Source organism: Phyllostomus hastatus, unplaced genomic scaffold, assembly GCF_019186645.2.
Source record: "Phyllostomus hastatus isolate PE091 unplaced genomic scaffold, TTU_PhHast_1.1 phas_scaffold_46, whole genome shotgun sequence".
In the NCBI taxonomy this organism is placed as follows: domain Eukaryota; kingdom Metazoa; phylum Chordata; class Mammalia; order Chiroptera; family Phyllostomidae; genus Phyllostomus; species Phyllostomus hastatus.
This window is the reverse complement of record NW_025334032.1, coordinates 43,845,049-43,870,095: the sequence shown is the minus strand read 5'-3', so window position 1 is coordinate 43,870,095 and position 25,047 is coordinate 43,845,049. Positions and strand designations below refer to the sequence as shown.

At 64.5% G+C, this 25,047-nt stretch overlaps 1 protein-coding gene and 1 long non-coding RNA gene across 2 annotated transcripts; both read right to left on the bottom strand.

The window, feature by feature from the left end:
• Nucleotides 1-7,281: 7,281 nt before the first annotated feature.
• Nucleotides 7,282-9,515, bottom strand: LOC123807660. Its single transcript, XR_006783682.1, has 3 exons — nucleotides 9,380-9,515; nucleotides 8,817-9,007; nucleotides 7,282-8,511 (listed from the first exon to the last, which is right to left on the bottom strand). It is a non-coding gene; the product is annotated as an uncharacterized LOC123807660 (long non-coding RNA).
• A 1,547-nt stretch (nucleotides 9,516-11,062) lies between these two features.
• Nucleotides 11,063-24,820, bottom strand: XKR5 (XK related 5). Its single transcript, XM_045821268.1, has 8 exons — nucleotides 24,763-24,820; nucleotides 22,787-22,970; nucleotides 22,263-22,444; nucleotides 21,940-22,149; nucleotides 20,015-20,184; nucleotides 16,958-17,069; nucleotides 14,164-15,291; nucleotides 11,063-11,208 (listed from the first exon to the last, which is right to left on the bottom strand). Exons 1-8 carry the CDS (start codon nucleotides 24,818-24,820, stop codon nucleotides 11,063-11,065), a joined length of 2,190 nt encoding a protein of 729 aa, XP_045677224.1.
• Nucleotides 24,821-25,047: the final 227 nt, after the last annotated feature.

Here is a 25,047-nt window from a genome sequence, read left to right as displayed (position 1 = left end):
TGGGGGGGGGGGGGGGGGGGGGTGGGGGGGGGGTGGGGGGGGTGGGGGGGGGGAGTGTCCCCGCCCCTGGCCCCGACGATGCTCGGGCCCCGTGCTTTCCCACACTGGGCTCCAGATTTAGTCCGTTGTGCTTGGCTCCCGTCCTGTCCCTCCGAGCGTCGCTGCCAGACCCAGCCTCCCTTCCCTCCCCTCCTCTGAGCCGCCGCCAGCTAGTGGGGGCCGTGGCCCTTCTGCAGGGCCGCGGGTCACAGGCCTGGGTGGGCACCATCCGAGGGCCGGCACGAGGGGGCCAGTCCCTCAGCCCACCCCAGGCCGCCCGCACCTGTGCGGGGGGTAAGCACGCCCGGCCAGCCCCCAGGGGGTGAGGGGGCTCACACACGGATCCACTGAACACAACCCGTGAGCTCTGGCGACGTGTTAGCACAGCTGGTCCTCATTCTGTCCTGGGCCGTGACGGAAAAGATGCTCGCTGTGGGTGGGGGGCCCTGGCGGGACTGAGGGGACCCGTGCCCTGCGCACCCCCACCCCTCTCCGGCCTGCCAACTGCTGCCAGAGCGGAGCCGACTTCCCCGAGGCTCTCCCCGTGGGAGAGCATCACAGAACCTTGCCCGCCATCCACCATGGCCCCAGGGTGCGTGGAGAGGACGGGGTGAGGGGCCCCCCGATCCTCTGGCTGCTACCTCTCCCAGGCCTACCCTCTGGAGGCCGAGTCCGCAGGCCTGAGAGGGACCCAGGCAGACACGTGCTTTGGGAACCTCCCGCCAGGCGGTCCTGACCCGGGCGGCGGATGGATGCAGGAACGGTGCCCACGCGGGAAGCGTGGTGTGTCCGAAGGGCACAGCCCAGCCGGCCTTCCCTTTCCGTCCCCCCAGCAGCTCGGGGTGGGGCCCGCCTTCCCACTCGCGTGGGGCTGCTGCCTCCCGGGGCCCTGCGGTGGGTGGCGGACCGACTGAGGTCACTGGGCAGGGGCCCTGGACACAGGGAGTTCTGCCCACTCTGGGCCCCAGAGGAAGGCTCCTCACCGCTGACGCAGAGCAAGGGGATGGTGTCCAGGAGCCGCTGCCGCGGGACGCACAGAGAGCCCGGCCCTGGAGTCCACGCAGAATGGGCCGAGGGCCCAGGGGACGCAGAGGAAAGGGCCCTGACCAGGCTTGGGGGACGGTTGCCATTGTCATGTGGACACAGCCTCGCTCATTCAGAGACACCGAGGGCATCCAAGCACACTTTTCTGTGAATGGGAAACTCTCATCTTTTGGCTGAAGAGCCTAATTTGGCTTGGTTTTTTCATTCCAAAAAAGTTAAAAAAAATAAAAAAACCTCTCCCCACATGTAAACAAGCAAATGAACTAAAGGAAATTTACAACGGCGGGAGCCGTTAACCCCCGCCTCCCCTGGGACGGGGTGGGAGCCGCGTCCGAGTCATCGGAGAGATGCCCTTCCCGGGCGGGCCGAGCCCAGCGGCCGGCCGCGATGCGCATGCTGCCCGAGGGCGGTTCCCGCTGGCCCCCGACCAATCGGACGCACGCCGCGGACCGGGGACTGCTTTCTTTCCACATGGAAAAACCGCGCTGCTCGGGCGGCACCGAGGCTGTGGAAGCCTCCGCACCTCGTGACGCACTTCCTAGCTCGTGGCCCCCGAGCCCGGCCGCCCGCAGGCACGACCCTGCCGGGCACGGGCACGTCCACCTGGCATCTCCGGGGCCTTCCCGGCCGCCGGTCTGCCAGCCTGGACGGGGCTGCAGCTCTGGGAGGAACAGGCCTCGGCCGCAGCCTGCTCCCCCGGCCTCGGGGCCCCGAGGAGTGTCTTTCTCCCCGGTCTCCGCGCGGTCCTGTGTGACACGGGGCAGCACAACCCGCAGAGCCTGAAACCGCGGAGGGACACGACATGCCGTCTTCTCGGGCAGTGCTTGCTGCACGCATCAGTCGTGCGGGGGCCAGGAGAGGCCGGGATTGTGGAGGCCACAGGGAGAAACCTCTAGAAGGACAGTAATGCAGGCCAGACGCTTTCCGCGTACTCAGTGAGAGAGGTCGGCGCCAGGCGACCCCGGCAGTGGGGGTGTAGGAGCTGGCCTGTTGCCTGGAGACTTCCAGAGAAGTCTCTGGAACTTCAGGTGTTTGCCCCTCTTTCAGGTGGTTTCCCCGACACACACGGTCGTGGGTGGGGCCACGTGCACCGGGAGAAAACCAGAAACCCTGCAGGCCCAGGGGCGAGGGGCGGGCCCCTGGCCCTGGCCCACAGTCCAGGCCGGGCAGGCGGAGACTGAGGACAGCAGACCGGGGGCCCTCCTCGCTGGGTGGCACGGACGGCCCGTGGGGTCCGCTCGCTGGGCACGCATGAGGTGGGAGCTGGGCCCTGAGACGCGGGCGCTGTGGCCCCAGGTCCCCCCTGGGCTGCAGGAACAGCTTCCGGAACCGAAAACGGAACCAGGCAAGGGACCCCCACACCCAGCATCCGCGAGCAGAGTGTTCTCTTGGGGGCGGCTGCGGGGGGTGCGGGTGGGGGTGAGGACCCCACGGGGGAGCAGGGGCCTCGCTGCTGGACGGCCGTGTCCGGTCGCACGCTGTTTGGACGGCGCGGGGAAGCCTTCAGCCGGGTAGTTTTCCGCCCTGGCCTTGAGGCCAGAGGCAAAGGGCACCGATCAGAGGCCGCCTGGGCTCACGTTCACCTAGTTTTGTTTCAGGAAGTGACCCTGGCGCCCTTTTTATTTTTTCCTCAAGAGGCAGAAAGCCACCCCCCCCCCCTCCCGGCGCACTGGCGGGCAGGTAGGGCAGGGGGGCCGCGGGGACTCCCCCCTCTCCTCCTGCTTCTCTGTCTCAGCCCAGCCCCCAGGAGCCCCATGCCAGGCCAGGGGACCGCCCTGTGCACCTGTCTGGCCCTGGACACCCCTCGGTCCCTTCCCTCTCACCCCGCGTCCTCGGTCTCGGCCGCCAGGCTGCTGCTAGGCAGTGCTGGGCCGCGGGGGTCACGGCGCCCCTGCTGTCCCCTGCAGCACGCAGGGGGCAGCGCTCGGGACCCAGCGGGGAGAGGCTGCGCGTCTGTCCGCGGCGGCAGGAAGTGCTCTCGGCGAGGCAGCCCCCGCTTCCTTTTCCTTAATGACATCCCACGGCGCTTCCCGCACGGCCTCGTGCCACACGGCCCCTTCCTGCTGTTTGTGTCGTTCAGATGTTTGTGTGCGCCATCACTGTGACAGCGGCTTCTCTCTCTGGGCCCCGGTTTGGGGACGGTCCGCAGCCTTCGCTGGCCCAGCCTCTCCCCACGCACCTGTCGCCGCGCCTGGCCGCAGGGACGGCTCAGAGACACTCGCCCTGGAGCAGCACAGCGGGAGCTCCGTGCGGTGCGGAGGGAGGGAGGGAGGCGGTGCCCGTGCAGACCCGGGCCCGGCCTGTCTGTGCCCCTGACTCTGTCGGGCCGTTCTCACCTGGCGTGTGTGGTGTGGCCCCGCCGTGGCCGCCGTGACAAACCCTTTGTTCACTGCGGACTTCACGCCTGCGTGGCGGCCTGTCTCAAGGTGACTTCCACGGCAGGGTCGGTTCCCCCGTTCGCCCGGAGCTGCGGCGCCACCCGCCTGGGCCCGTGTCCCGCCCTCCCTGCTCGGCGCGGCACACTCAGCCCCTTCCCCTGCCTCCCACCCGACGCCCTCCTCCCCGCGCCTGCTGTCCTCCCTGGGCCGCGGGGCTGCCCCCGCAGACGCCCCAACCTCCACCCGCGGCTTCGTTCCATGAGGGTCACTCAAAGGCCCTTTCGTGGGGTTGTGTGGCGGAGGTCGCGGGCCCCACAGAGGCCATTGAACTGGGGACAGGGGAGACATTAAAACCCTGGGGGCCACGCCCACCAGCAGAGACTGAGACCCCTGGATTGGAGAGCCGAGGGCTCACAGCCGTGGAGGGGGCCAAGGAAGCATCTGTCTGTCTGGGTGTCCTGTCCTGTGTGCTAAGCGGGGCCGCAGGGGTCAGGGCCTCGGGCACAGGCCTGTGACTGTCCTTTGCAGCAGGCGTCTGTCCGGGAGGGCGAGGACGTGAGCTGAAACCCAGGAAAACGGGCGGGGCGGGCAGGCGCTTTTCTGAGCACACGACGACGATGCGCGTGTGTGCAGCCAGGGCAGGGGCCGTGGGGGGAGTGACGGCCACAGGGCTGACATCGGGGGTCCAGGAGGCAAGCGCACGTCCGGCAGGAGGTTCCCGAGGCCCGGCTGGCAGCGCCGGAGCCTGGGTGGGGCCTCAAAGGGGGCCTGCGTGCCTCCACGTCACAGGCCTGGCTGGGAGCTGGGTGTGGGGGAGCCCGGAGTGCCCCCAGAGCCACCGGATTTACCTGGTTTCCCTCTGCCCCCACCCTGGTCCCCCGCCGCGGCCCCCCCACCGCGGTCCCCGCCCTGGGCTGCCTCCGTGTGAAGGCCAGCTCTCTGGAGCCCGGCCCGCGGCGGGCGGAGGCTGGTCCCAGGGCTGGAGGGCTGGCCCCTGCTGCGGCCGCTGGACGCGTCCCAGCGGAAGGAGGCCCAGCCGAGGGACAGCCTGGTCCTGCGGGGATGTCCGCCCTCGGGGCCTCGGAGGAGGCCGGGCCGGGAGAGGCCGCTCTCTGGCTCCTGGCCGGAGACAAAACGTTTGCCGGGCCCGCCCTGGGGGGGCCGGGCCTGCGCCAGCTCGGTGGGCACCACCGAGGCCCTGGCCGGGCTCCCAGACACGGCTCCCCGGCTGTTCTCAGAGAAAAGGGGGCCGAGAGGGGGGCGGGTGGGGGGGTGGCTGGGGCAGGGGGGCATGGGGACAACTGTGCTCGCAACAGCAGTTTAAGAAAAGAAAAATACGGCAGTTACATACTTTAAATTATATGCTATTCATCAGTGCATCTTCGTGTTCACGTGATCATCTTCTCCTAAAGCCCACATCATTAAATGTGACAAAACAGCAGTGGGTATTCTGAATGCACTTTGTACAGTTTACCCAAAGTGTGAATTCAGTGTGAATATACTTGTTTTGAGAGCACCAGTTCCGTCAACCTGTCCTTTTAGTTTTCGTTACCACTTACTTGGGAAATATCCACTTAATTGTGTCAAGAGCAGACGGTAGATTAAATGTTTCTAACCTCTTCACAGAATGTGTCACTCTAGCTATAAGATAAATGAGTCAGAATCTTTTAAATGAATAGAAAGTGTATTTTTGGCAATATATTAGAGTTAAAAATCACATACAGGCCTATGGGAATATGTTCAATGAAAATAAGCTTGTGGCATTTTTCTCAAAAAAAAAGAATCTGCAGGCAAACCCCCAGGGCAAAGGCCTCGGAGGCGCCCAGCCCAGGCCCCGCCTTTGCCTCCGGGTCCCCAGTACTCAGCTCCCCCCCCCCCCGCCCCTCTCCCCGCAGCTTTCCCGCTGGTCCCCGCTCTGTCCCAGCACCTTGCCCTGCGGGGAGCGGCCCCCACGGCCCCGGGGTCCCGGGTCCCTCGATTTTGTTCTTACGCTCATCTCGAAGCGCCCGGACCCTGGGACGCCAGCGTGACCCTCTCCTCCGCCCGGGGTGCCTGTGTTTGTTTTGGTTCTCCCACGGACTCTGTGTTTTCAGAGCCGCGCTGGGTTCGCAGCGCAGCGGAGCGGAAGGGGCAGGGAGTTCCCACATCCCCTGCCCCGCACGGGCCGGCCGCCCCCGTCCCCGGCGCCCCCTCGGGGTGGGACAGTTCTCACAGCCCACGGGCCTGCGCTGGCCTGTGGTCGTCACCCACCACCCATGGGTGGCGCCAGGGTCACGCATGTGTTGCGCGTTCTGTGGGCTCGGACGAGTGGAGAGTGACGCGTGTCCGCCGTCACACGGAACGGTCCCCCTCTTGGAAAACTCCCCGGGCTCCGTCTGTTCCTTCCCCCCACCCCTGGCAGCCCCTGACCTGTCACCGTCCCCCTGGGTTTGCCTTTTCCCGGGTGGCATGGAGCTGCAGTCACACCGCGGGTGGCCTTTCCAGACCGGCTTCCGGCGCCTAGTCGTACACCCATCTGAGGTTCCCCCGCGTCTTCTCACGGCGGCACCTCGTCTCTTTCTGGCGGGAGAGCAGCCCCCGCCCGGGGGGGCGCGGCTTCCGTGCCCATCGCCCACGGGAGGGCAGCTGGGCTGCTCCCGCTTGGGGGTGAGGGACGAGGCTGCCCTTGACCCCCAAGTGCTGGCCTTGAACTCCTCTGAAGAGACGCGGAGCAGCGGGACTTGGGGCCGTGTGGGCGAGAGGCAGCTGAGTTTCTAACACGCGGCCCACCGGCCTCACCCCTCCACGTGGCCGCTCCTGTTCGGTCCCCGCCAGCCGCCCACCGCCCACCCCGCCCCTGTCCTCGCCGCCTGCGGTGCGGCCAGGGCTCCAGGTTGAGGATGTTCTCCCAGGCGTTTGGTCTGCATTCCCCTGACGCCCTGTGATGGGGAGCGGACGCCCCGTGCTCCTCGGCCCGGGGTGGGGGGGGCGTCTGCTCCCCACACAGTGACAGGGTCCCTGCAGGCTCCGGGTCCCGGCCTTCCTCCCAGCTCCCCATTCCCGAAATCAGGGAGAGAGCTTCCCGAGGGCAAAGCCCGTGCCCCCTGCCCGCTCCGCCACCTCGGACACAGCCTGGCCCCGACGAGTCTGGGCAGAGCCGGGGAGGAGGCACTCCTGCTTGTGGGACCACCCCCTGAGCCCCAGCTCCTCATCTGGGAAAGGGGAAGAAACAATAGGCCCTCTTTTCAAGAGGGGTTTCGAGAAGCAGATGTGCTAATACACACGTAAAGTATACACAGAGGAGACCAGTGGATGGTGACGATGACTGGTTATCAGTTACTCCATTGGCACCTGGGGGGGATGACCCCACCCCAGGACTCCAGGGAGCAGCTGAGCCGGGACAGGGCGGCTGACCTCCTCCTGGGGTCCCAGGACGCAGGACGCCCAGGACCCGGGGTGCCTCCTGGCATTGCTTTATAAGGGGCATGTTTTTCTGGAGTGGGTGCCTGGGAATTCGGGGGCCTTGGGTGTGTAGGGAAATGAGAAGAAACCGACCCCACCACAGTAGCCATTCAATAAACTCCACCTCCCCCCGCAGCAAGTGTCTGGAGGGAAAAACACAGCCACGATTTAAGAAGGAAGTTTTGGATGTGAAGAGAAGTTGCCGAACGTGGGGACTTCACTCGGGAGCCACGCTGAAGTGTGGGTTAAGGGGTCAGGACGGGAGAGCGGTTCCCGGCACCCCCCTCCCCCCCCCCCCCCCGTCCCGGGCCAGGCCTCCCTCCTCACCCGCCAGCACCGCCGGCCGTTAACGAGCCGCTGGACCCGGCCCAGACGCAGACGCAGCCTCGCTCAGGGCGCTTCCTGCCCGCGGCCCCGGCACAAACAGCTATTCTGGGGCCGGGCCGCCTTCCAAGTTGGGCTGCGCGACGATAAACAAGTTTTTCTGGGCGAGTGAAGTTTTAACTGGGTACTTCACAAAACACAATCAAAAAGGGATTATTTGGAGAAACGATTAAGTGGAAGCATCGGAGACAAAGGCTTGCATGTGGCTGTAAAAAATATTTTTCCACGAGGCCCTGTTTACCCCTCGCCGTGAGGAAGGGCCTGTTGGCCACGTTTCCGGTGGGTGCCAAGTGTTTCCCACAGACTCGGGGGCTTTCTTACAGGCGCTCTCCGCGACTGTGTCTCTCTGCTTTTAAGGATAAACACGGAAGGAGAAATCAATGAGCTGCCTTGAATTGGCCGAGAACCTCAGCACACTGTTCAGGACTGAAGAAACTTCCCAAGTAAATCACCGCGCCGGGAGAAGTAAATTCACCCGAAGGACAAAGCTAAAGGGTGGTTCCCAGGCAGCCTCGTAAATTTCCTGCTTGATGCATTTCAAATCTCTGGTTTCTAATAAAATTCTCATGAGAACGTCGTATTGCTCCACAAAAACTCCCAAACTCCCCCTATGAGAGCCGGCGGGGCTGTCGGGGCACAGGGGTTCATGCTGCGGTTTATTTATTAAAAAGTTCTCAGTAAATTTATCGCGGCCCACCGATTACGGAGAGGCAGTGTGTCATTTCTGCTGCCCCCAAGTCCGAAGGAAAACAAGGAGAAGCACGTCAGAACTCTGAACCAGGAAAAAAAAACAACTGTAACTTTCTCTTTCTTTTCTTTCCTGAAGAAAGTTCTAGGGCAGCTGCCTTTGTCTTTGGTCCCGAAAGACCTCGGAGGAGTTTGCCATTTGCCGGGTGAAGGTCTGGACACCCCGCCGGCCAGGAGGCAGTGGGGCTCAGAAGACACAGGGTGGGACTTGCTGTCCCCTTGACCCAGCCTGGGGCCCGCCTTCCTGGGGCGCACGGGGCCGGCAGAGGCTGCCAGGGGGACTTTGGGAGTTTGGAGGGAGGTCAAAGGTCTCAGAGGAAAGATGTGACTTCCACGCAGTCACCGAGGTAAGGAGTTCGCGGCTCCCTCACCGCTCCCCACGTGCCTCCCACCTGGAGACGATGTTGACTAGCCTGAGCCACATGCTCGTGGGTCTTGCCCCCACTCCATCCACGCACAAGCCTGCAGGGTGGCCGCCCTGCTGTGCAGAGAGGAAAGGTCACCCAGAAGGGTCACGTAAGCCACCGAGCTCACCCGCTCCCCCCAAGCAGGGCCTCAGACCTTGCAAGGCGGATGAGGGCAGCGCCAACTGGGACCACCAGCCCGGACCCCGGGGGAGTCCCCCTCCCAGGCGACCGTGAACCCGGGGGCCTTTGGAGTTTTTATCCCGCCGCTCACCCAGGGTCCTCTTCACGCGAGCCCACGGGTGCCGACGCAGCACTCGCCAAGCCCCCGTGAGGGGTGGGCCGCTGTGCTGACCTGTCCCCGGACTCGCCGACTCACCGCCTGACCGCCGGCCCCGGCCAGACGCCGGAGGAGACCAGCCGCTGCCTCTCGTGTGACGGTCAGTCGGTCGTCCGCCAGGCTCCGACCCGAGGGGCCTGCGCCTCGGTCCCCGGTGCTGGGCACGGGGCCTGGCCTTGCAGGTGCCCGGTCACACGTCTCAACGGCTCGGCTGAGGTTTCGGTTCGCGGCTGAGAAGAGCATAATTGTTAAAAACTTAAACAAAATAGACTTCTTTTTTTAAAGCGCAGTTTTAGGTTCACAGGGAAACGGAGGGGAAAGGACAGAGATATTCCATACACCCCTGCCCCTCCCCCAACCGCCCCCACTAACAACACCCCCCTCCGAGGGGACATTTGTCACGGCTGACCAACCTGCCCTGACAGGGCATTGTCACCCGGAGCCCTCAGCGACCTCGGGGTCACTCTGCGCCGCACGTCTGTGGGTTTGGACAAACACACAGTGACACGCGTCCGTCACCGCAGTGTCGCCCGGGGTACTTTCCCTGCCTGGAAAATCCCCGCGCTCCGCCTGCCCCTCTGCCCCACACCTGCCCCGCCGACCTCTCCACCGCTTCCACAGTCCCGCCTTTTGCGGCACGTGGTAGCGCCGTTCGCTGTAGGCAGCCTTCCCGGGTGTCTCCTGGCACCCAGAAACCCGCGTTCAGGCTCCCCCGCCTCTCCACGGCTGCCTAGCTCGCTCCCCCACAGCCGGTCACATGCCATCGCCTGGGAGCGAAGGGCACAGCTTTCACCCCACAGAGATGAAAGGCGCTTTTCCAGATCCACGGAACTTAGGCTGGACGTGGGGCAGCGCCGAACTGGGGGTCCCTGTCCCCGGAGAGACCCAGAAATGCCAGCTTTTAAATGACAACGGCCGTGGGAGCCCGAGGCAGGGATCCCCATCGGCAGGAGACTCACTCGGGCTGACCCCGCTGCAGGAGACCTGCGGGCGCAGGCCCGTGCCCTGAGCCAGCGAGCTCAGCCTGCTGGGCGGGTGATGGCTCACACACGCGGGCTGCAAAATTGGGGGCGCGTGCCTCTGGCGACGGAGGTTCGCGGCATTCCTTTCGTGGGAACCGGGGCGTGTGAACACCCAACAACCTCAGGAACTCCCTGAGCCCCTGACTTCAGCGAGGGCAGTGGGTAAATGCAGACGGTCCTGCCAGGCCTTCGGCGAGCCCCGTGGGACGGCCCACGCGGGGCGTCCCTGTGTGTGGCCGAAAGCGGGGGGATTGAACGCCCACCACCCAAGCTTTTAGGCTGGGAGACGCAGCCTTGAGTGGGAGACCGCGGGCTGCGTGGCTGCGGAGGGGCAAGCGCGCCACCTACTGGCCGACAGGGCGCCGCGCGGGCCACAGCGCCCGGGCGCAGCTGGAAAGGGCCGCTTCAAGGCTGTGCCCGGGGTCGGGACTCCGGGGGGATTAAGAGTAGCGCGTGAGCTCGGAAAGCAAAACGTGCCCGCGAAGCGGGCCTGCTTCGTACCGTGCGCCGGGGCACAGAGCCCGCGCGGAGTGTCTTCACTGGGAAAGGCGGCAAGGCCCGGAGCCCCTGGCGGCAGTAACCGGTGTGTTGGGGGGTGAGCGGGGCGGAGGGGTAAGCGACTCTCTCCGCACACGCCGCGCTTTGCAGCTTTGAGTGGGGGCTACATCCTACCCTGGATTAAAGGGGAGGAAAGCTAAGGGGCCACGTATGTCAATCCCAAGTCAAAACTCCGCCAGATTCCGCTTTCGGCGGGCAGTTATTGAACATCAATGACTCAAAATCCCGCAGGTTGTCATAACCTCACCCAATTCAACGTGGACATTGTCCACCCACCTGCACTACTCAGAGTGCTCCCAGCACTTCCTGGTGCTGGGGAAGAGGCGCTGGCCTCCACCTTCTGCAGACGGCGGAGAGTGGCACGGGGGTCTGCGTAGCTAAATGAAAGGTCCCCCCATCACTCACCGAAGAGGGTCCTCCCCTTCTCTCTCCCCAGCAGTCCTAGAGGTGAGGCGGGGGGCGGACTCAATGCTTTTGGAATTCCTGTTTGGGGTGTGAGTCCTTTCTTAAGGCTGTTTTCTCACCCGGTGACTCTGCCAGGCCTGACAGGGCTCTCTGATCCCACCCGCAGGACACAGGACGGGGTGGGGAGGAGGGTTGTGCCCCTCCTGCCTTACAGACTTGGGGGTCCTGGCAGGCTGTCCTCCCCTCCCCCCGCCCGTGGTTTTAGGGCTCCGCCTGTAACACTGTTTAGTAAAGCCACGGTTACAGCTCCAGGTGGATCCAGTATGCGTTTGCTGGGGGGTGAGCCAGGACCCAGAGCAGGGTGGAGGTGGTCAAGGGGACTTCTTGTGTGGTCAAGGGGGCACAGGTCCCTGACCGCTCGGTGACTCCAGGGCTCTGGCGGGCAGCTGGGGGGTCCGGGAAGAACAGAGGGGCCTTGTCACCAGGGTAAGCAGCCCGCTCCCAGGGCCTCTGTGGCTTCCTCCAGAGCTCTGTGACCTAGCCAGCTACGCGTGTCCCTGATGCACCCACGAGGACCCTGAGGCCCAGGCTCTCAGACGAGGGGATTTGTGTGCAGTCACAGAACGAGCTGGACAAAGAGCTGCGGGGGAGAGGCCAGGTCCCACGGGCCACCCTGGCCTCGCCGGTACACGGCGTCCCTCCAAGGCACAGCGAGCCCAGCTCATCGCTATCCGGCCTGCCCGCACTTCAGGTAGAAGAACGAAAAACACCGAGTCTCCGTTCTTTTATCAGACGCCCCATCTCTCAAAGCAAGTTAAAGACAAACCATCCCCCTTAAATCCCAACCCTACGGGTCATCGAGACCTCCTCAATTATCCTGGTTGGTTGTGTTTTGTTTGTTTGTGTCTTCTTAATTACAGCCTAAAGGACACACTAAGAACAAAAACCCACATGGTTTATTCCGTTCCCAACCTCCCACCCCTCCCCCACCCCAGCCGTGCCAATTGGAAGACGCACCAGAAAATCCCCCCGAGGGCTGGAAACCTGTCCGCGGCCAATTCCAGCTGGAAAGAATCGTGTTCCGCCGAGATGTAGGCCCCATTCATAATGGAAACGCTGACGGGCCACGCGGTAATTGCAGTTTTGCCGTAATGAATGTTTCTGTGTGGTCAGAGTCTCGGATTTTTCCATGGTGTTTTTCCATGGGAGATTCCTCCCCGAGAGATGGGAACCGAAAATCTGGATTGCAGCTCTGACGGGGGAGCGGGGTCTCTCCCGGCACCGTGGAGCTTGAAGGTGGCGGTGGTGTTGACTTTGGGGGCCGTCACCAGCAAGGGGCACATCAGTCAGGCTGGGTTTTGAAAGATTGGCGGGGTGGGGGCACAGGAGCTATTTCAGGAGACTCGCCCCTCCCAGGTTTGTAACCGTGAACTCTTCGCTCTGCTCTCGGACCTGGCGGCCAAGGCAGAAAACCCGAGTCCCGCTAGCAGGTCTTAGGGTGGCGGCTGTCCTGACGGGACTTGAACCTGGGTTTCAGCCCCAAGAGCTCACGTCCCAGGGAACCTCTCACTCTTGGGGAGACCAGGGTGGTTGGCCATCCTAAATACTACAGGAAACTGAACCAGATTCAGGCCCGGAAAGTACCCGTCTATTTTAGAGACAGCGAGCAGATGGCAGTTGAGAGCAAAACCCTTGCTTGGTGCCAGAGGGACTTCCGGTGGTCAGCACGCGGCGGAGACCCTCGAGGATGCGGCCCAGAGGCAGGGGGAAACCCCCTGCCTGGCAGGGCCGCGTGTGATGTGGGAACTAAACGAGCTCCGTGTCCCGGGCTCCGCTGCCCCCGGACTCACGGCAGCCCAAGCCGCCCACGAGGCCCCGAGTGGGCCAGAGGTGCCTCTGCCCTCTGCCAGGGGAGGGGGTGCAGGGAGAAGGAACTCGAAGGCTCAGGTGGGGCGTACAGGTGCCCCCTGGGCCCCACGTAGCGCCCTGATCACGGGGCCCCCTTTCGGGTCCCGCTCTCTCTCGGGGGTGCTGCTGGGAGGTTCCAGCAGCCATCCCAGGCCAGGCTTCACCAGGAAGGGCGGCCGCCAGCTCCTGAGCTCAGGGTTAAGCTTTGCACCCTTCCTTAGCCTTCAAGGGGGGCCTCGGTCAAGTTCAGGAAGCGGCCACTAGAGCACTAAGACCTGTGCAGGACAAGCCTAGGCCAGGGGACCAGGAGTGGGAGGGTCCCCAAGGGCCACGGAGGGTGAAGGGGTGGGGGTAGGGATCTGCAGGAATCGGGGAAGAGGGTCCTGTTCCTGTTTGGGGGAGACGTGGGGGAGGTGGGGAGCAGTGCGCTATGGCAGCACAATGACAGTCACCGCGACGACTGTTTGCTGCGTCAGCGAACTCCCTTTCCTTCCCACTGACCCGTCCTGGCAGAAGCCCTCCGCCCCTGCCGTGCAGCGGCCTCCGTGACTGCCCTGTCAGCTCGCTGCAGGAAGCGCTCGCCCACGCGCCCAGTCTGTGCGAGCAGAGCCAGGCCCCGCTGCCCCCAGGGGCCTGAACGTGGTCCCTGCACACAGAGGTGTTTGCAGAGGGCCGGCAGTCCCCCGCCCCCTGCCCCCCGCCCGGAGAGCGAGGGCTTTGGGAGAAGACCCGAGTGCAGGCCCGCAGGGAGTGCACACGCAGGGGAGGGACAGAAAGAGACGGAGCGCGAGCGGAAAGGGACGTTCATCCCCTTCCTGGTGGATGCGCTGACGCCACGAGGGACGCTCGCGCCCCGCGGAGGAGAGCGAGGCCCAGGAGGCCGTGCGAAGTCCGCGGCGCAGAAGAGGCGCCCGGCGGGGCCTGCGGGCAGGAGGGCCGCGCGGTTAACTGGGGAAGACCCTGTGGGCTCTGCCGCAGCGACCAGGGAGAGAGGCCTGCCCTTTCCAATCGGCTGCCGATTAGAGACACACATTCCCACCCGCTTTCAGGGAGGGCTTAGGCCCTCTTTCCACGCCTTCCATAAAACACTGCCGCCAGAGCACGTTTTAGCACAGATCAACAATCACGAGTGTGGGGAGAAACTGACTGTTACAGGAGCGCGGAATGGAACCGGGCTCTGGGTTTTACCTCCGGGTTCCCCGAAGCCACACCAAAGAAACACAACCCAGTAGAGACCGCTGAGCCCACGAAAGGCTGCAGGCGATTTTGGTTGGAGGCTCTTTCCTGCTGCCACCCCATCGGACAGTGTCCTGCTCACACGCGTGGCCTGGGGCGTCCACAGGGGATCTCAGAAATGACCTCCTCTGGGCCCCCCATTTCCCAGCCGAGCACAGGGGCAGGGACTCTCCCGGGGCATGGGAGCCGGAGTGGGATCTCTCCTGTCCCGACACCTGGGGACCGGCTCGGTGGGCCGGCCCGCTGGCCGCTCCCACCGTGGCTGGGGTCCCGGGAGCACCACACACTCCTCCTGCCCGCTGCGGCCGTGGGAGGGGACTCCGCCTTGGGGGTGGACGTGAGGTGGGGCGTGTCGGGGGGTCTCAGGCTCCCCTTGGACCAGGACGTCCCGGGGCTGGCCGTGGCAGGACGATCCAGGTCCCTCGTGGGCTCTGGCTCCTCCCCACCCTTGGAGCCACCCAGCGCCCCACCGGGCAGGACTGCGCTGGGGCTGGGGCGGAACCTTCTGGCCGGGCCCGGGCCTAGGATCGGGCTGATGTTGGCCATGGTGACGGGGAAGGGCTTCGTGGCCGGCTGCGGTGAGGCCGGCCCAGCAGGGCTGCCCTCCCCCAGGGTCTGCGGCGCGGCCCGCGCCCCTTCCTGGTGTGGGGTCGCGGCCACCTCAGCCGAAGTGGCACTGAAGTACAGTGTGGTGCTCTCCTCCCCTCCTCCCTGCAGCCCCCCCGAGCCTCCTTCTCGCACCCCAGAAACAGCCCCCGCTCCTTCCCCCGGGCTGTCCTCCTGCCGGGTGGCTGATGGCTTCTGGACAGGAGCTTTGTCATAACCGCCACTGTCCACAGAGACGTAACTCGACGTCTCCAACGAGTCGGCCCCTGCTGTCAGGTCAGTGGGGAGCTCGGCGCCCTTCTCCAAGGCCAGGGGGCCCTGGGGTGGCGAGGGGGGCTGTTGCTGGGAGAGCCGCGCCCTCCCCCTCTGCCGGTTGTCGTGTGGGCTCAGCCCCCACGCGGGGGAGCAGAGGCAGCCAGCCTGGCCCTTGGCAAAGGCTGCGTTGATCTTCGACACGTCTCCCGTTTTCAGGGCAAGTTTCAGCAGCAGCCAGTGGTGGTGCGTGAAGAACGAGTCTCCCCCGGCCCCCTGGCTTTCCAGCCCAGCCTCTGGGGGCGCCCACTGCGGGCTGGGGGGCTTCTCCAGGCTTGTCAGCTCATACCCTTCCCCTGGGCCTGGGGTCCCCGGCCTCTCCCCAGATACCGCGGTGGCCGGGGGAGCAGATCCTCTCTCTGGCGTGTCGCCCCCTGCGACGCCGCAGGACTTCCCCACGAGGCCCCGCCGGATGTCCGAGCACCTAGGGTGGAGCAGGCCGTAGTAGGTGACCAGCGAGACGCTGCCTGGAGCAGAGGGGAGAAAAAGAGCGCAGGTTCTGTTCTCCGAGCCCCGCGACCTCCCCGGGGCCCTGGGCGTCCCAGGCTCTGGCGTTCTGAGTAGAAAACACGGTTTGGGATCCAAAACAGGACGACTACTGGGGACCAGGCCTGGGTAGCCGGGGGGGAATTGACATTGGTTCCAGCTGCCGTAAGCCGCCCGTGTTTCTAAACTTAACAATGTAATAGCACCATTAAGTCCTAAATCTTGGAGGGCAGCTCCAACCCAGTACCCTGGGTGTGCATGTGTGTGTGTGGGAATGTTGGTAGAAAGGCTTATTTTGCTTCCAGATGACTGGGTCAACTACTCAGGATCTAACCATTCACACGTGGGCGGATGGGTTGCCAGGCTGGGGCGCGGGGAGGCGACAGCGAGGCCCCGCAGAGGTCAAAGGCAGCCATCGAAACCCCAGATCGAGGAATTTCCATGAGCGGCAACAACAGCCCTTCCTCTGTGCACAAACATCTTGATTGCATTGTTGTCGGGCTAATTTATTGTGATCAGAAGTGTTGACTATGGAATAGCAGAGCGTTCCAGCAACCTCCCACGTTATTTCCAGCTTCCTGTTGGCCTGGGCCTCCTCATAAACAGCATGAAACCTGAAATGGTGCGGGGGAGGCTGCCGAGGGGCCAGGAAGGGCTGGAAGGAGCCCAACCCCGTCCCCTTGCCTCCTCTCCTTAGGGGGTGAGGGTGGGCGGCAGGCGAGCCGCAAACGGGGGGAAAGGAGGCCAAACCCCTCTGCCCCCAGGGTTGGCTGCGCAGCGGGCCCTCGTCAAACCCAGTCCACACACCGCTGTGAACTCTGAGGTGGGCCGCACAGGGAGAGGGTGGCACCTTCACAGTGACCCACCCGAGGCCAAGAAAGGGAGTGAAGGTCCCGATCATGCAACCCTAATCCCCAGACGCAGTGACGATGGACTTCAGGGAGGCCACGCCTGTCCCGGGGTTCTTGGTTGCGGCCCTGCGGGCATGCAGTGGGTGCTCAATCAATGTCAGTCCGGGGAGCTCAGGACGAGAGGCAGAGCTGCCATCACAAGCCTGGGTCCTGCCTGACACTCGTCCACACACCCTCTTCCCGCTGAGGGCTCCCTCCTGACCGCGTGGGAGTCGGCGCTGGGGCAGCCCCAGGGACAGGGCAGCGCCGCAGGCCTGGCTGGGAGCCCTGCGGCTGTCTGAGCCGGCGCTGACCCTCCGCCGGGCTCCACTCCCCGAGTCCCGGGTCAACGGGAGGAGAAAGAAAATACCTCCTTGGTGCGAAGCTGGTGGGAAACTGGGCGTGGGGCACGTGTTAGGAAGGTGTGGGGTGTGTGTTTCTGAACTGGAGTGTGCAAACACGTGAAGCAGCAGTGGGGGGACTGGGTGATGCCCCCCAAGAACCGGACCATCCCAGGGAGAGGTCAGGCTTCCAGCTGGCACCCGCCTGTGCCCCGCCCTGGGGACAGGTGGCTCCCAGTGCTCCTGGGCACCCAGACCCGAGAGTCATGCGAGTGAACCCAGCCGGGCACGCCCGGGCAATCTCTGTGTCCCTCCCTCGCTTTGCCGTCCCTCCCCTGCTGTGCACCGTTTTGCAGCGTTTCCCTCTGTGCCGTCAGCCGCCCCTGGAGAGAATAGCAGGCCCCTTAGGCTCTCACCGATCAGGAATCCCGCCCAGGCTCCCGCCGCGGCCCACAGGCTGGTCCTCGACGCCCCCTGGAGGAAGTCAGTGGACAGCAGCAGCAGGACGCTGTTCTCCAGCAGCATGACCTAGGGGACAAGGGGAGCGTCACCTCCCCGGCCAGGGGCACGTGGCCTCGGGGACATGCCCGTCCCAGAGTTGGGCAGGGGCTCCCTGGGGACAGGGCCTGGGTCCGAGAGCTCCTCTGGCAATGGGGGCTTGTCCCTATCTTCCATGCAGCTCCTTCGGGTGTCTGCAGTGTTGTAAACGCGCAGGACGGGCAAGGATGAGCCCCCGTGGGGGCTTGCCTGGCCCCCGCTGGCGAGTCCGGCAGGGCTGAGAGAGAGACCTCATCTCCGGCTTGATATCGTCCACACGCTCGTGTGAGCTGTATGCGTGTGTCGGTTTTATAACACGACAACGAAAGGTGTCTGCACAGCTCATCGTGCCAGTCAGTTCCAGGAAGCCGGAGTCACACACTCGCAGAACTAACTTCAGCCTTTTTCAAGTTTTTGCCTCCTTAAACGTTCAAGTTTGCTCTGCAGCCACTAGGGGGCAGCAGGGGAGCCTCCCGGGTGACCCCATGGAGCTTTGTCCCTCCCACCAGGCGGCTTATTAACGTTGCTTTCCAGTTTTCACATGCAAAATACAAATTTCTTGAAATAATTAAACTAGACATGATTCAAAGGTGGTACACTGAAACACTGTGTAGGAGACAGGAGGAAAACTGAATTGTAATTCGGATGTGCTAAGTCTCCAAGTGCTGTGACTGCGTGGCCATTGGTGGGTGTCATTTTAACTCTAGAAGACGCAAATGAGGAGAGCAAGCAAGGAGAGCACTGACGACGTTATTAGGAGTGGCTTAGCGATCCTCAGAATGCCCACTTCTCCCTGCCTTGGGCTCTGGCAGGCTCTTGGTGGCTTTGATCTGGGGCCAAGTTTTCTATGATGTAAGCAGGTAACAGACTTTTTAATTAGCCATTAGGAACCAGGGCTCCACTAAGCAGCCCACCAGGCCCATCGTCCTTAGAAAGCAGACCCGGTGGTCTTTGCTTTTGGGCCTCTCCGCTTCCCCCAGAAGGTGTTACTCTTCTTTGCCAACACAACACCATTAACCCAAAAGGCGTAACTTTCTGTTGGGATCCAGGCTCCTGTCTCTCTGCCAGGCAAGAAGAGCCTGTTAGGGAACAGAGAGGCCATGAAAGGACCGAGTGACAAGGCCTGACACGGGGTTGGGGGGGCGGGGTGTTGGCAGGAGACCTGGGCCTGGCCAGGGAGCGACCCCCGCCAGTCCTGAGTCCACTTTCTTGGCTCCAGGGTGGATGGTCGTGACTCCACGCAGTGGGGCTGTGATGAGTCCAAAGGAGTCTGTGAGTCAAACGGTGGGGGGCCGAGGGGTGCACCTGCAGCGTGCTGCACCTGCGGCGTACTGCACCTGTGGTGTGCTGCACCTGCGGCGTACTGCACCTGTCCTGTGCTGCACCTGCGGCGTGCCCCACCCACGGACGGCATGGCCATCCCTGCAGATGCGGCTCCGGACTTCGGTACTAATTCCTGTTTTTCACACATAATTGCTCCTAACCCGGTGACTCAGTGACAAGACAGCAGGAAGCCGTGAAGCTTCCTTTCCCCTCCAGGCGTGGCAGCCTCTGCAACCCCTGGGAGCTGGTGTGGAGACAAAGGTGTGGCAGGGCCCAGCGACTCAAACAAACGCCACAGACACCCAACTTCTCCCCGGTCAGTTCCTGTTCATCGGGGCCTGCGTGGGCACTGGCGGAGGGGACACTGCTTCTGCAGGGGGACGGGAAAGCCAACCGTCCACGTCAGTCACACATGGGTGCCTGTGGGCTGGGACGCTGCTGTGGGCGTGGCGCAGGGCCGGGAACAACAAACTCACCCTCACTGCACGGGAGGGCGTTACTGCTCTCGCTCTCAGGTGTGCAGGCGGAGGCTGGCCGGGGCTCTGTAACGTGCCCAACATCACGCAGCCTTTCCGGTCTGTGCGCCCCAGGCCGATGGGGTCACGCAGCCCTGTGGGAGGGGACCGTGCCGCCCACCTCCCTGGCCAGAGCTGCCTCTCCGGCCCCTTCTATCCGCTCACGGCGCCGTCCTGGTGGGCCTGCTCCCAGAAGTGTCCTTGTCTTTATTAGCAGTAAAGTGATGACCACTACTTGCCGGTTGCTTTGTGCCCCGTTGTTTAATCTTCCTTCAGTCTTCATAGAGACCGGGACGGGTGGATTTCCAGAGAGGGTCACAGGGCTGCTATGAGCAGCCTGGCCCCCAAGTGCTGATGAGAAATGGGTCCAGAGGGGCAACGGCCTTGGCCACAGCAGCGGGGGACGGTCGCTGGCGGGGCTGGGGTTCCACGCGAGCTCGTCTGTGGCCAGCGCCTGTGCTCCGAGGCAGGTGGCCGCACGGCCCTCTTTGCTGTCGGCAGCCCGACCGCACTTTCCGGCCAGAGCACCTCTGCTCGCCCGGCGGGGCCCATACGGACGGCCCGCCCGTGGGCTTCGGACGGCGTTGCTCTCTCGGCTCTCGCGCCCCTTCTGCCTCTTCCTTCTGGTCGCTCGGCCGCAAACAGCTCACCTCCCGCACGGGGCGAGGGGCAGCCGGAGGCGGGCACCACATCCCCTCCGAGCTCCTCCCACGGTCTGGTCCCGGGCCCCCGGCTGGAGCTCAGCGGCCGAGTGGATTACCGAGGACGTGGTGTGCATCGCACAGCAGGGCTGCGGTTGTGTTTACCAGACGGGGTGACGTGCAGAGCGGCGGAAGGACACGGCTGAACACCCCCAGGTTTGGATACAGCAGCCGTGGGGGGAAACAGGGCCCGGGGTACTGTTTACAGAGGCCAACGTCCCTCTTCAGGACAGTAACTCCTTTTGGAAGTTTTCCTAAACCTGAGGTTTCCCTTCTTAAATAGCTGTGTGTGCGCAAGTGTGCACACACACACACACATACACATGCATGGACTCACACCGACTGGGGCTCTCCCGTATACACAGGAGGAGTGAGGGCTGGAGAGGCCCGTGCCCACCGTGTAGAATGCGGCCATCCGGTTCCTGGAAGGGCTGTCCCGCACGTCGAGGTAGCAGAGGGTGTACACGGCCCCCACGAGCAGGTTGAACAGCCTCCAGTGGCAGGTGCCGTCCACGAGGTCGCTCTGCTGGGCCACCAGCCAGAACGTCATCCCCAGCCAGTGGGCCCCTGGAGAAGGGCGGAAAGTCAGGGTCCCGGAGGGGAGGAGGGGGTGGGTGGGGCAAGGACAGGGGAACCGGGGCCTCGGGACTGCCTCTCTGAGCCCCCGACCCCGCCTCAGCGCCAGGAAGAGAGGCCAGACCCAAAGAGACCGGAGCACGGAGAAGCGCGTGTGTCTTCTTTGCGCGGGGTATGTCGTCGGAGCCCCATCGAGGGCGGCTGGCCTAATCCAGGGCTGAGAAAACCGAGACCAGCTTCCGCCACACGTACCAGACACCCTGCATCTGTGCCCCGGAGTCCCAGGAAGGGTTTAGAGCAGGGGTGTCAGACTCATTTTCACCGGGGACCACGTCAGCCTTGTGGTTGCCTTCAAAGGGCTGAAATAACTTTAGGACCGTACAAATGTGACTGCTCCTCAACTAGAGGCAGGGAGCTCTACATCCGGCCCTTTGAACGCAAACGGGAGGTTGATGCGGTGCCCGGTGGAAGAGAGCTGGCACCCCTGGTTTAGAAGGAGCCGAGGCAGCTGAGGACACACCACTTTCTAATCACTGCCGTGAGATCTGTCTCCGGTGCAGCTACAGTTTTATTTATTTTTTATCCTCACCCGAGGACGTGTTTTCATTGCTTTTAGAGATTAAGAAAAGGAGGAAGGGAAAGAGAAAAACATGCATGGGAGGGAGAAGCATCGACTGGTCGCCTCCCATCTGTCTGCACCTGGACCAGGGATCCTACGCACACGAACTGGGGACTGAACCCCAAACCAGAGGCAGGTGCCCTGCCCGGGAATCAAACCTGCAACCTTTTGGTTACGGGAGGACGTTCCAACCAACTGAGCCACACTCAGGGCTCCAGCTGCACTTTTTATTCCTAGTTTTAAGCTAAATAATGTTATACTGGAGTTTGAGCTGAATGTCAAAAAGTGAATAGAAGAGTTAATCTCTCTTTAGGAACCCACTTTCTTCCAGAAATATCTCCTTTCTGTTAACGAGTGATGTGTGTCCACACCTGCCCCGGGCTCCGGGCTGGGTGTTTCTCAGCCGCCACTGTGCTCCGTAAACAGGAGGCCACTGCGCCTTCCTGCGGAGCCTCCCCCCATCCGGGGAGACGCCGCTGCTCGGGCACACGGGCACACAGACTCTGCAGCGCCCCCGTGTGGCCATGCAGGACATGGGTGACCGAGGGTTGGGGTCAGGGGAGATGCTCAAAGCCCAGCCAATGAAGTGGAGGGCTCCCGGAGGCTGGAAGATGTCACCGGACGCAGGGAACACTGCGGCACTGCGTCAGGGCTGGGGGCTCCCTGTGCCTCCCTCCTGTGTGCTCCGGAGTTCAGGGGCTCTGTGGCTGGGCTGCTGGCCGTGGGACCCGTCTCCAGGGAGAGCCCCCTCCCTGACCGCCATGGGGGCTGCAGCCCCCTCCTCCGCCTCTGGACCCCGGGCTGGCCGACTGCTTTGTCGGGTAGAACACAGCAGAGGCCTCGTGTGGGCCACTGTGAGGAGGACCGACAGTTTCCGTGTCTTCTGTCTTGGGATCCTCTGCTGCCCCGTGTGAGGTGCAGGCTATCTGCCGGGTTCAAAGGGCACAGGAGGAGCCTGGGGGTGCCAGGCATGCAAGGAAAGGCGCTGTCGCAAAGGCCGGCCCGCCGGAGCCTCCCTGTGATTCCGGACGCCCGCTGGGGTTGAGGGGTGAGTGGGTATTTGAAGGCATTAGCCCCTGGGCAGTCCGGTACGCAGCAAGGGACAGCGGGGCCCGGGCTCAGCTCACCTACAACGGCCAGCCCCCAGGCGTGGTGGGCCCTGAAGAACAGCGCCAGAGTCAGGACGCGGGCCCCCACCATGCCCATCCTCCACAGCTGCTGGCAGGCGAGGGCAGCCCCCGGCGCGGGGAGGGGGCCCGGCTTCACGGAGCCGGCGAACCAGGTGCAGCACACCAGGGCCCAGGACAGCGCGGCCCAGGAGCACAGGGCGCTCACCCCTGCGGGCAGAGGGAGCCGTAGGTTGTGGGGTGTTGCTGAGTGAGGCATTCGTTTCTGGCCCCCCTGAGAAGTGGGACAGTCAGTGCTGGGTGGGGGGGCAGGTGTCACCCACCTGGCACAACGTCTGTGAAGTCCGAGGCGAGGAGAGCGCAGGTTTGCAGCAGCAGGTGGGGCGCGGTCTGGAGCAGGGCCTCCAGGAGGCGCAGGGCGGACAGGTCGGCCTCCAGGAGCAGCAGCAGCCGCGGGCCCGGGCGGGGTGCCTTCCCCAGCACAGTGGAGGTGACGTCCCAGTGCCTGAGGGGGGAGGGCGATGGTGTGGGGCCCCACTGTGGGCTTGACCAGAACAGCCCCCTTTCCCTGGCGTGTTGGTGGGACCTGTGGCATTCTGGAGAGAGTGGCCTGCCCTGTCTGCGCACCGGGGCCCCTGACCCCTCACGGCGCACTGAAGACGCTGCCGCAGGGGGTCCTGCTCCGCCCCGCTGTGGGCGGGGCTGGGGTGTGGCGGGGGGCGGGGGGGGGGGTCGCTGGGAGCCCGGACCTGTGGGACAGCAGGGGGCTCCCTCTGAGCCCTGCAAGGGCCCCAGGAGAGAACACGTGTGCTCAGAAGAACCTGCCGGTTGACTTCATCAGGCTCACCGCTTCCACACGCCGAGCTGCAGGAGGTGCAGCGTGACCAGCCCGCAGTGACCTTGCTGTCCGTCTGCTCGGAACCACAGGTAGCTCAGGCCCTGGACCAGGAAGCCGGGCAGCAGCACCGCGAAGGTCAGCCACGCCCAGAGCAGCTGTCCTGTGGCGAAGTAGTACACGGCGGCGCAGAGGCCTGGGTGCAGGGGGAAGGACAGAGGGCCAGTGAGCGGTGGACCGAGCTGGGGTGACCAGCCCACACTGTCCCCGCCAGGGCTCTCAAGACCCAGCCCGAGAGCTGCTGGGCCGCCTGGCGGGCGGGATGGGCGCGAGGCCGAATGAAAGCACCAGGGAGCCCGAGGCACAGGCACCGCGGAGGGACAGACGGACAGACAGACGAAGGCACCGTTGGACGGCCCAGATCACAGGAGCAAACAGTCCGCGGCAGCCAGCGCGCGGAGCCGCCCCTCTGTGCGCTGCTGGCCGGGATGCATGTTTTTGTTCGGGAGGGCAGGGTCTGTCCTCCCCCATCACTGACAGTGGAGACGGCGCTGCGTCTGTCCACACCGGCATGTCCAGGAAGGTCCTGTCGTCGTTTCCGGTGACACTGGAGTTTAAAGTGGGCACGTGCGCTGCCGCCAGTCGCAGCAGCAGCAGCAGCAGCAGCAGCACGGCCCTCGGCCCTCGATGCAGACAGACGCCTGCAGGTCTGGACAAGGGATCAGGGCCTGGGCAGCCACCCTGGGCCCTCGGGCTCTGTCTCCTGCTCCACCGCCCCCTGGGCTTCCTGCGGCCGCAGCGGGGGCCCCCAGCACAGAGTCTTTGCGGGAGGAACGCTGAGGGCCAGGCCGCTCCCCGAGGGGACCTATCTGGGCCTGGTGCGTGCTGAAGACCACGGGGTCCTGTTCTGCCTCCACCCTGCTTGGCGGGGACGATGCCCTGCCTGCTCACGCCGGCTTCTGCTGGTGCGTCTTTGAAACAGCGGGCGCCCTGGGGAGACCCGCAGAGACTGAGGTTCAAACAAGGGACCCCACCAACCCGGAGCAGCGACTGGCTCCCAGGGGTAAAGTGGTAAAGCTGTGTGCGCGCCGGGGAGGGGGCGCTGCCCAGAGGGGCGTGGCTTAGATGCTCTGTCCTCCTAATGCACCCCTCCTCCCCACTCCGGAGCGTTCCAAGGAGAAGGCGTTGCAGGGAGCCCAGCGGAAGTGGGCGGAGGCTGGACTTCTCTCCGGCGCCGAAGGAGTTACCAGTTCAAACCAGAAAGGCGCTAAAAGTGTTGCCATCTTGCTTCGCCTTGGCTGGTGGGGACCCGGGTCTCCAAGGGATAGGGGTGTCCCTAGTGGCCTCGCTGGGCTGTTCTAAACCCCGAGGCGGAGCCACAGACCTCCAGGGCAGCGCGGATGCCGAGCCCCGTCCCACTCGACCCTACTCTGGCCTCCAAGCAGCCAGAGCCCCCGAGGCCTGCCGCGGTGGGCGGGGAACAGGGCGCACCGGGCCGGCCTGCAGCCCACCTCGAACCCACAGCTCTTCGCTGAGTCCCGAGAACTTTCTGGAGGGCGGGGCGGGATACGTGTGCCAGTGTTTCAAAGGAGGGCCACGGATCCGCCGGGGTGGGGGTGTTGCATCTAGGGGAGGGTCGTGCATTTGCGAGGGGCCGAGCCTCCGCGGAGGGGGAGCCGTGCCTCCAGGAGCGATCTCCTGCGCTCGGGGATCGTGCACCCTGGGTGGGGGGAGTCAGGCATCCACGGGGGGCTCAGCCTCCGCGGGTAAAATGCTGCTCCTTCGGAGGGGGTCCCTCGCTCGGGAGCTCATGTACACAGGGGGCGGGAATCGCGCGTCCGTCCGGCGTCCGCTCACGTCTGGGCGGGCGTGCTCAGCAGGCAGGTTCGTGCGGGGCGCAGTTCCGGGCAGGGGTGGAGCGTGCAGGGGTTGGGGTGTCGGAGGGGTGAGCCCGGCAGGTTCCCAGCCTGGGGCTGCCCGGCACTTACGCGCGCTCTGCTCGGCCGCCAGCATCAGGGCGGAGAGCCCCAGGAGCCCCGCGTGCATCCTCGCCGCAGCCGCCGCCTCCTCGCCCCCTCGGTCCCTCCGCCCCCTCCCCTCTCCCCCCTCCCCGCCCCGCGCTTGTCGGGGAGGTTTCCGGCCGAGACCCTGGTGCTGGGGGCTGTTCTGTGCGCGGTGTCCGGCCCTGGTTTCCCCACTGGTGCGGGCGGCAGAGGCAGGGCGGGTGGCGCGGAGGGGTCTGGCTCCTGGCCGGAAAGTGCCGGTAAGGTCAG

Coding starts and splice junctions, on each gene's coding strand:
- XKR5 (XM_045821268.1), bottom strand. CDS start 24,820: ATGCACGCGGGGCTCCTGGGGCTCTCCGCCCTGATGCTGGCGGCCGAG. Junction 22,445..22,786: donor CAGCTCGGCGTGTGGAAGCG/GTGAGCCTGATG, acceptor CTCCCCCCTCAG/GCACTGGGACGTCACCTCCA. Junction 20,185..21,939: donor CTGGGGGCTGGCCGTTGTAG/GTGAGCTGAGCC, acceptor GCCCTTCTCCAG/GGGCCCACTGGCTGGGGATG.